This window comes from Strix aluco, chromosome 24, assembly GCF_031877795.1.
Source record: "Strix aluco isolate bStrAlu1 chromosome 24, bStrAlu1.hap1, whole genome shotgun sequence".
Classification (NCBI taxonomy): Eukaryota; Metazoa; Chordata; class Aves; order Strigiformes; family Strigidae; genus Strix; species Strix aluco.
Genome location: NC_133954.1, coordinates 2,442,592 through 2,453,694, shown reverse-complemented (window position 1 = coordinate 2,453,694; position 11,103 = coordinate 2,442,592). Strand labels below are relative to the sequence as shown.

The following is an 11,103-nucleotide window of genomic DNA, read 5'->3' as shown; positions in this document are numbered from 1 at the left end:
GGTAGACTCTCCAGTTCCACATTTAAAATTCTTAACTATTCCAAACATAGCAAGAGGTGGAATTTCTGATCATAGTATGAATAATAAAAAAATAATCATAATTGTTCTGGATTCCTTCTACTTCACTTAATTGAAGTGGCTATATTAGTCACATTTAGAAACCCGAGTCCTTCTGTCATTAATGTGATGAGACATAAATGTCCCAAAGACTCTTCTCATAGAAGTTAAAGCTGCAGTAGCTGCAGATTTCAGATACACATGGGGACACCCCCCCCAGTCATGTAATAGCCCTTGTCAAGCGCTAGCGCACGTTGCAGCTTTTGGTCTTTTGTTCAGCGGTGTGTGTATTCTCTGTACCGTGGTCTCAGAGCTGCCAGTTTCAGTCAGGGGACAACAGTACTATTCTTCTCATAAAAAAACGGATGCAGGATTAGTTTGGTGGCAAGGATTCAGCATGAAATGGCCTTCATACATTCTTTCTAATGTTCCCAATAAGGCAATGGCATAGATTTGTGTCCTCTAGGCCAATTCAAAGACTACATGATGATTTTCTATTTATAAGAGATCAAGACAGTTACCTGTTGGACTCTACTTTTATCTATTATGTCTAATTGTTGCTGTTTACATCCTTATCGCCCTTGTACTCGTATCACTGGCATACCCACGGAAGCCATTTTGTACTTGATAAACAAAGACTTGTCATTCATTTTTGACAGAACAGTGCATCTGTTAACCCCTCTCCCCAACACACTTAATCTGATATAAAGAAGAAAATTTAAATCCTAACTTGTACAAAGCTCATTTTTACAAATGATTTAGCAGAGTCTTCATTCATTTATCCAAATGAGGAATGTTCCAGTGAGTCTTACATAAGGTTTGCTAGAAACTGAAGCTAATGACATTTTCCCAGCAGCATCAAAGTTTAAAAGTACACTGACTAGGTCTGCACAGGTGTTAGGAGCCTCTTTAAGTGTAAGAGGTAAGTGCTTCAAATGCTTACCTATTAGGTGTGCTGAGATTTATTTTATTTTCATGTAAGTTAGTGCCCTACATACACTTCAAAACTGACGCAAAAAAAGATGCCTTTTGGAGTGCAAATAAGCTGACAGTTTTTAGATGGCTACCTTAACAAAGAGGAATCCAGGCATAGAAATGCTTAATTTCACTCTCCTAACAGGGTGATAGTGTTGTTATCCTTTTCTGTGCTGTGACTGTCCTAAACCAAATCAGATGGATTGCATGCTGGGAAAGAAGTGATGTGATTTGATGCCTGACTCCTACTCCAGTGTAATACTCCAGTGTATTGTTTTCCTAAAAGCATTTCTGAATTCCTCATTCCTCAGGCAATAGATGATGGGGTTGACGAGGGGTGTCAGGACAGTGTATACCACAGAAACCAGTTTGTAGGAGCTGAGGGAATCAATAGGCTGGGGCCTGGCATAGATAAACAGGGAGGCTGTGTAGAACACTGTGACCACTAAAAGGTGAGAGGCACATGTAGAGAAGGCCTTGTGACGCCCCTGGGCTGAGCGGATGTCCAAGACAGCAGAGATGATGCACACATAGGAGGCCATAATCACAATGAGTGGTACAAGAAGGATTAACAGGGCCAATAAGAAATCCATAAGCTCAGCTACTGACATGTTGGTGCAGGCTAGCTTCAGTAAGGGGGAGACATCACAAAAGAAGTGGTTGATGATGTTGGGCCCACAGTAGGTCTGACGTGATATAAAGTAAACCTTCCCCGTGGAAATCAGGAAGCCACTCATCCAGGAGCCAATGACCAGACGGGTGCAAAGAGTGTGATCCATGATAATTGGGTAATGCAATGGGTTGGAGATGGCCACATAGCGATCGTAGGCCATGACAGCCATGAGAGTGCACTCACTGCAGGCCAATGCCAGGAAGAAGAATAGCTGAGCCATGCAGCCTGTGAAGGAGATGCCTTGTCTCTTTGTCACCAAGCTCACAAGTACTTTGGGCACTGTGACAGAGACATACCAGATCTCCAGAAAGGAAAGATTGCCCAGGAAAACATACATTGGCTTGTGAAGCTGGAGATTTGTCCAAACAAGCACAACAATTATTGCATTTTCTGTCACTGTCAGTACATAAGCCAAGAAGAATATAAAAAAGAGCAAAAGCTTGATTTCCTGTTTACCTGGAAAACCAACCAGAATGAATTCAACCACATGGGTCAGGTTATCTGAGGGCATGCTGAGAATCATACGAAGCTGCTATAGACTTTGCAGGAGAAGCAGATGTAGCAGCAGTTTGAACATCCACTCAAGCTAGCTTGAATGCACAGACTGTGACTTGAAAATCTGTGTCTGTAATTAGGGCTGTCTGGATTGAGAAAAAAAAAAAAAAAAAAGTTGCAATGAGTGATTCATAATGAAAAAAAAACAGTCAATGGAAACAACATAGCAACTTCACAAAGTACTACTGGGACACAAGGGGGATTTTCTGAAGTAGAGTGCAGAATTTTTCTAGGACCATTTCTGTAAATAGTTAGGATCAGGCTCACAAAACTGTGAGTTATATTTCTGATCCAGATCTCAAGCATCTCCTGACACTAACACAGCATAATCTGAAATGTGCCAGGTACATGAAAGTGTGCAATGCTTAGGATATTATTTTTTTTCCATACTCTATGGTTTCATGAGTTTTTCACCCAACCTCCACAGTTCTTCTCACCCAGGACTCAACCAGCTACTCTTATAACACTATTCTGGACACTGATCTTTAGTGCCTCTGATAATTAGTTAGGGGACACAATTAATTAAGTCATCTCACTAGATCTTGTTAGTCATCCTTGTGTAAATTAGCATCTTCACAGTGATTAATGCATTTCCTCTAAATACCTGTGATATCATTTCTAGATGTACTTCCATCTCTCATACTGTTAGTCTTTAAGATTGAGACAGGCACCTGTCTGCTTAAATATGTTAGATGGATCTTCTTGCGGATAATCTTGTTACAATGTAGTGAATATGCAAAAATTAATGGAGAGACACAAACATTGTTAAGAAGTGAGAATATCTCATAAAGCACAATAGAATGAACGAATCCACATTCTCGAAGTGCTGGTCTTTCTCCTTTGACTGAAAAAGGACATTCAGATATGAAGTTAACCTGTTCTAATTAAACAGTGTGGAATTAATCACACTGTGGGTGGCTAAATTGTATGCTAGTGATTCAGGTACCTAAACATAAGCATGTTTTGAGATGCTGTACATATTCTGGCCTTCCACCTCTCAGTCTACAAGATTATGAGATTTCCATAAGTTCTGTGTCATATCTTGCAGGAATTTGTGAAACACTCTAGGATATCTCAAATGCTTTCCTATGTCTGTGTTTAGGTTCCTGAATCTCATCTTCAGTGTCCATATATGAGCTTGTGGACATGTGTAATGCCTTTTGCATGCTGTAGTTATTTGGGTCATTCATACAGAGAAAAAATTAGGACACAAAAACTACAGGACATTCAGAACTTTCTGGAGAGAAATCTGCCAGGTGGGGAAAAGGGCCTCTCAAAACATCAGATGGACAAGCAAATCAAATCCCTAATTAATACAATCTGTGACTCTAAACAGTGATTCATCTGGCCTCATATAGGGTTCTAGTTACGAATGGGTTAAATATTTCTGGACACTGTTATCTATATGGGTTACACTTCCACTTTATTATGTATAATTATGTGACTATGATCAGAGCTTAGACAGCTAGCATGGCGTGTGGGTTACTCCAGGCACTCATGAAGATATTCAGGCACCTCTATACTGTGAGATAGATGTGTGCAATTTTAGCTGCCAGCGATATCTTAGACACTCATCTGGAGTTGGCAGATATAACATGGGACCTGCAGAAGATCTGTGTCCTTGCAGGGTACCACAAAATAACACTAGAGATGCCTGTGTTTAAGTACCTGAATTCCTCTTTGGTTGCTAGGTATGATTAAGAAGTGAAATAGCAGGGATTGCCTAAAAATATGTTTTTGTTGCCATAAGGGATGATGAAGATTATGCCACCCACCTTTCAGCTCTTGCTTCTGAAGGATGTAGAAACTGAAGGGTATAAGAAACTTATAGGCACTGTGCAGATGTCTTGGATAACCTGCAAAAGGCATTTATTTTTAGTAACTGTATTGAGCCACTAAGATTAGCTACAGTGAATCTGACCTGTCTTCTGGATGGTTTAAATGAGGTGACAGAAATCCCATGGTTAGACACAACCAACATAAATGCACAAACTCGCAGTTTCACCTGCAGATAGCTTGTTAAATCTTACATGCACCTATTATGATATATTTGTAGTAAACTGTGAGGTTAATCCCTTTCACAAATGTGCTATGAGAGCACATACCCACACACACATTTACCCACCCATTCATCTATGCTTACACCAACATATCAACACTGTCTAGCTGATAATAATCTTTCTATATATGTATTATATATATGTTTCTAATATCAGATTTGGGCAGACAGGAAGGGATATGCTGTGCTAACAGACTGTAGGCTGAACATATCTACATTTCCATGGTGGGAAGGCTGGTTTTTCCCATGACTTCTTAATTATCCACTTTAATATTTTACTGTTCCTCCATATCTCTATCTGTCTATCTATATGCATAGCTGTGAAAAGAAATGAAAGCAATAGTATTTCATACCTTACATGTGAATATAGATATGTGTATGTGTAAGTGTGTATGTTCTAGAATTAAATATTTGTGTGCAATATTTCTTTAACAATGTCTTTTTTTTTTACTTCTCAATTGAAGACACTTTAAGGAAATGTGATTGTCAAAAAATGACAAGTGATTCTCATAGATTAGTACCATTTCAGATCAGAAGGTCTGATTCCATCCCTTAATTAGGCAAAACTTTGCCCACTGTACTCAAAATCATTACAGTGTCAATGAACCATGAACCTCTACACAGGGGAAACTGTCAGAGAGATTTGATAACAGCCTGCTCTATTGTAAGTCAGAGGCAGGGAAAATCTCATGTGAAGTCAATTTCAAGATGGATAAACTTTACTCATAAGAGGAGTCTCACCAATCCAAATATTAACTGCAGATTTTAATCAATGAATTCTACAGAAGATTCTTCTCTTCAGCATGAAGTGCCTGAAGTAGACTTTAAAATAATCCAGGTGAATTGTATTCAAAGAGCACTTGACAACAGAGACATTGACAATAGAGATGAACTATTGAAAGGGGATGTGTTGTGGTATTTATATACACTTAGGGGTATTTACATACACTTAGGGGAAATTAATCTCATAGTACCCAACTCTGAGGAATAAGGAAGAAAGGAAAGAAGGGAAACGATAAAAAAATGAAAAATTAAAAAATGGGAAGGCAGGAAGGAGGGGAGGAGGGAAGGAGGGGAGGAAGAAAAGAAGGTTGGAAGGACAAAGAGTGAGAAAAGCTATTTCTGTAATAAATGTGCATTAACATAAATGATAAAACACAAACCGATACTTACTTGAGAGAAGAGGATGAAGATGAACATACCAGCCTAGTTTTTTCTTGATGCTTCTATTCTTTACAAATGTGTAAAAGACATTTGAAAAATATTATTTAAAGCATGAAAATAGAAATTTGCAGGAAAAAAAATGAAGTTTCATGTAAAAAAAATCTGAAATAGTTTTCTATGGAAATTAGAGATCAAGAATTAGACAAGGCTAGGAGAGCATTGTTTTCTCTTCTGTTGCATGGAAAAAATGAAGCTCTGTCTTTTAGGGACCAATCTGAGTTCTGTATGGTTGAGTTGCTCCTCATTCTCCAACATGAGAGCATAAAAAATCATTCCTCCTGTGGTTAGTGACACTGCTTTCATTGTTTTCAACTAGACCAAAGTTGCGGTACAAGAACTTTTACTTTGAGAACTCATAAGCAAATCAGATCCACACAGAATCTGTACCAAGGGGAAAACACTAGCTTATACTTACAACAGGCAGGATTTGGCTCCTCTGTTTGTGTATTTACATGACCTAGTAACCAAGAATTCCCTTTATCTGTTCTGTTTTGAATAGGTGCATTACAATGAATTTGACTACTTCTTAGAATCCATGGACTGTAGTGACTGTCCCTTGACTAGAAAGCAAACTACCATGATTAGCCAGGTATATACTAAAGGAGCAAGCGAGATGTCTAAACACAGGCATACAGTAATATTTTCTATGTCTTAGGATATTTGACACTTTTGTACAAGACATATATTAAATTAAACCCTTCCTTAGTGGGAGCAAGAGCCACGTGTGATGCTCTGGGGCACCTAAGATGTCAGTACCTAATGTCATATAGGCATATGAACCCTATCCTTACCTTCTATAGAGTAATTTATGCTGGATGGGACCTCAGGAGATCTGAAGTACACCTTCTTGATCAAAGCAGGTACAGTCTAATGAATGCTAAGTTGAGGGGGATAAACACTTCCCTTGATTTACTGGCTATGGTGCTGTTTAAACAGCCCAGAATACAGTTCAGCTGCTTTGCTGCCAGGGCACCCTGATGACTGATGTTCAGCTTGTTGTCTACCAAGACTCCTGGAGCCTCTTCTGCAGAGCTTCTACCTAGCGGTCAGTCCCCTGCTTGTGTCATTGACAGGAGTTATTCCTCGCCACATGCAGGGATTTGCATTTGTTTGGATCCTTGTTAAATTTCATGCAGTTCCTATTGGCCAAATCTTCCAGCCAATCTATGCCGTTGAGTGCCATTCCCCTCTCCCTCCCACAGTTTGGTGTCATCTGTAAACCTGATGGGTAAGCACTCCTTCACCTCCTGCTGCAGTATTTCAGGGTAGAGTAGACCCATTGACAACTCCAGGTAGAGTATGACCCATTGATCACGACTCTCTGAGCCTGATAATCCAACCAGCCTTTTGACCCACCTAGCTGTCCATCCATCCACACTGTAAAGTCATAACTTGGCTACGATATGATGGAAGACAGTGTTAAAAGTCTTGCTAAAGTTCATGTAAATAGCACCTGCTTCTCTTCCTTCACTGGACAAATCCAGTGATTTTATGACAGATATAGGCTGGCCAGGAATGATTTACTTTTCATAAATCTATGCTGTCTGCTCCCAGTCACCTTATTCTTCTTCATGTGACCAAAAGTGTGTTCTAAGAAGAATTACTCCATGATTTTCCCAGGAACAGAAGGGAGGAGCTTGAATGGTCTGTAGTTTCTCACATTGTCCTTTGAAGATGTTCACATTACACCCAAAATATATTGTAGCAAAGGAAGCACGTCTGGTTTTTGTTCACCTCATCTGGTAGCCAGAGTTGCACTTGCTTGCTATAGAACCTGAAATTTTATCCTGCAATAAGTGTATGTATACAAAGGTAATTTTAAACAAGTTCAGACAGAGATGTCTGTATTATAAATACCCACACTGAGATAGACAAGCCCCAGCTGATGGGTCTTTCCTGACTTGCTGCCCATTTTACTCAGACTTATCTCAGAGTTTAGGGTAGTGGAGATAACTTATGTGTATGAGGTGATTATCACTGCCATGCTGATGGACACAATTAAATTGCCTTTAAGTGCAGAAATCATAACAGCTGGGACATGACAAAAGAAGTGATTCTTTAAGCTGCCCATACAGAACTGCAGTCTGTAGGGTGTAGGATGCCAACACAAGCTGATGGCATCTCTTTTGACATCTTGGTGAGGTAGAACAGTGGATGTATATCCACTTAATGTATATTTTGTATTGTTAACATTCATATCTTGGGCAACTGTCTGGCTTCCCTGTATGGCTATTAGAGAGAAACAGGCAATTCCAGAGAAGTTATGTAAATATCTGATTTATTAGAAGTGTAGTGATTTTAAGAAATGTCAAATTTATTGTAGAAGTACATGAAAGCTTCAGATGTAATCTTATGGTATCTAGATGTAAACAGATAATACCAATTTGAATTTTATATTTCTCAGAATTAATTTGCATTTGCCTACCTTTAGTTACTTAAAAGGGGCCAATAGAGGTGGCAAAATACAAAGGTGTAATAGCATTTTACGGCTGTATGGTAGTCTGTCTGACTCCTGCTGCTGTTCAAGAATACTAGATCCTGTGTCATAGCTTAGCCTGTGCAATTTTCTTGGGTTTGTTTCTTCCTAGAAATATATTTTTGGGGGAAAATTAATAAATCATTAAGTAAATATAAAAATAAATATCCACTTTTTCAGCAGCTCATATGGAGAATATTCCAATGACTCCATGCAATGGTGATTGTGTGATTCCTATTGCAAATGCAGGAGAACATTACCCCCATAAATTTCAGCAATTTATTTTTGGCTTAGTTTCATCCCCACCAAGTGTTTAATGCTCAGATTTTGTTTGCTTAGGAATGATGAACTGGTGAAACTCGATTTGGTGGAAGATTTATAAGCAAAGGGTGAGACCATTTGTACCAAACCTTAAAATCAGTACAGTATTTAGTGTACTTCCTATTGTGTCATCTCCAAAAGAACAATCAAAGAAAGAATACCTTTTTTTTGTAAAAGTACTTGTGGTGTTCAGCAATTACATTCTTTTACCTAGGTTTATAATTATGCTTGGTTTACGAATATAATCTCACTTCATGTACAGTGGTAACTGACAGACACTTCCAGGTTATGAGTCACCTTTCTGGCAACAGAAACAGTTTTGGGAAATTTCTTTCTCTTTCAGTTATGTATTTATAATTTTTGCTACTTTTTCTCTCTTCTGCAAGCTCACTTTTCCAGACCCAAATGGATTAAACTCGCTGCAGTCAGTCTGCACAGCTTGAAGCTTTACTGGTCTATCTTAGGCCTCATTTTCCTTTTCTGTGGACCAAATTCTCTCTGAAGCTTGAAGGAACAGTGTAAGCCTAGCATGTGAGCAGCAGGACTTAACTGAAGGGAGATTACTTTTGTTGACTTAGAAAACCAGATGGTAGTTTGACTCCCAGCTTAAACATACCAAATGTTCCAAACAGAAATCTCGATAAATCAAAGATTTTCAGTAAAGTTACAATCTCAGACACTGATATTGTACAACCAGGGAATAATTAAAGAGTAGGAGATATACAAGTGGAGACAAATCCTTGCACTGGTTCTGCAATTATCAATAAACCCCAAAAATTGTTGTTACATCCTTGGAAAAACAAAATAGTGGAATATTTTTCTGCTGTTGGTCATGAAGAAGAGAGAAATGGTAGATATAGCCACTCTCAAAAAAACCCCAGCTGTTGTCTGTAACTGTTTTTGTCTTTCCATCAAAACCACTGAAGTTCAGAAGTTTTCTCTCCCATCGACCTCCCTTTTTCATCTCCTGCACCCAGAGGCACCATATTAGGTGCCATAAAAGAGATATGGAGGCATATAGCAGCAATTGCCCCCTTCTCCTATGTTTCCACATCAAATGAACTGAAAGAAATTGTTGACTAACGACTCTTCAGGCTGCAAGCTTCTCAAAATCATTACAAAATGATACTTCATTACAAAGTATCAGCAACCTTTTAGTTGTACTGAAGCACTTCTAGTAGTGGCTAAACCTACTTTACTTCAAGGAAATATGCAGCAGTATTTTGCAAACTAATTTTGAAGAAAATATGCTTGAAATTGTGATGAAAATTTTCAAAATGAGATGAACAGAGAACTTGAGTTTTGATTAGAAAAATCCATTGTGAGACTTTTACTTTGTTCCTCTTTGTTCCTCTCTGCTTCTGAAAATGCTTTCTTTGAAAGCATGTGACTTCATAGGTGTAATTCCTTAGAATAATTTTCTTTCTAGTGTTTTCTTCAGAAAATCCTTCACATCTTTGTTCCTCAGGCTAGAGATGATGGCATTTAATATGAGGAGAAAAAGACAGTGGACAATAATTTGATCTGGTCTGGTGAAGAAGAGTCAGAAGAAATGGCATACATTTCAAATGTTGTGTGAAAATACATTGCTACTACCGTAAAGTGGGAAGCACAAGTAGAGAGGTTTTTCTCCAGCCTGCCTGAGAAGTGATCCTCAGGATGGTGGAAGTAGTGTTGCAGTAGAATACCAGGATCACACAGCATAAAGTGATAATAAAGAAAGAGAAAGGAGAACAGCACAAACTTATTGACATAATTTTCACTGCAAGATGCCTTTTGGAGTGATAGGAGCTCAGAAAAGTAGTGATCAATCTCATTGGGCCCACAGAAATTCAGCTGAAAGATTAAACTCGTGTGTACTGCAGTGTTTAAACTGCCACAAAGGTAGGAAACCAGAACCAGCAGGAAACACCCTCTGAGAGATGATAATCCGGTAGAGCAGAGGATTGCAGATGGTGGTGAAGCAGTCATAAGGCATTGTCACAAGAAGAAAGCATTCAGTGGAAACAATGAATCTTCCAAAGAAAAACTGAGTTGCACAGCCATTATAGGAAATGCCTTTGTGGTCTGACCAGGACTTTAGGGGCAACACTGCTGCCATAACAGACATGTATGAAGGCAATATTACCAAAGAAGAAGTACATCAGCGCAGTGTGGAGTTGTGGATTGATGATGATTGTGGTCAAGCCCATATTCCCCACCATGGCTGCAGTATAGATTACCAAGATAAACAAGAAAGTAAGAACTTGCATGCAGGGGTAGTCCCAGACGTACAAATTCTTCTGGAGTAGTGTGATTCTCCACAGTGAGCAGGTTTACAGCAGAAAATCCAGAGAAGAGGAGAAGTGAAATTGTTACAGGCTGAAGGTGACATGCACAACTATTCTAATTCCAAGATGGGCTAGGAATGCAGAAAGAAACATAAATATGGAGATCTGAGTTGATGACCCTCTTCAGATCTAGCCCTATACACCTGTATTTCTTGGAAAGGAGGACTTCTAGAAGTGCTTGCCTAGAGAAACCTTGAGTCAGCAAGGCTCCATACTACCTTTAAACCAAAGAGAAAAAAGGATTTCTTAGCTGTGGCCCATCTTCCTCTCAGGAAGAGGGTATAGCAATATCTGCTTCTCTTTTGATCTGAGCATACTGGGGTTTTTTTGAGCAGAATGCACTGTTTGCTCCCATTCACCTCCCTTCACGTCAAAGAAGGGATTGCCTATGCACAACCATTTTAGTTATCTTGACCACCTAAGAAAAGAAACA

At 39.0% G+C, this 11,103-nt stretch overlaps 1 protein-coding gene across 1 annotated transcript; it reads right to left on the bottom strand.

Annotated features, from left to right (window-relative positions):
* Window positions 1-1,277: 1,277 nt before the first annotated feature.
* On the bottom strand, window positions 1,278-2,216 carry LOC141933971 (olfactory receptor 226-like). Its single transcript, XM_074849116.1, has one exon. It carries the CDS (start codon window positions 2,214-2,216, stop codon window positions 1,278-1,280), a length of 939 nt encoding a protein of 312 aa, XP_074705217.1.
* Window positions 2,217-11,103: the final 8,887 nt, after the last annotated feature.

Excerpts from the sequence above, each read along its gene's own strand:
- LOC141933971 (XM_074849116.1), bottom strand. The coding sequence starts at position 2,216 with ATGCCCTCAGATAACCTGACCCATGTGGTTGAATTCATTCTGGTTGGT.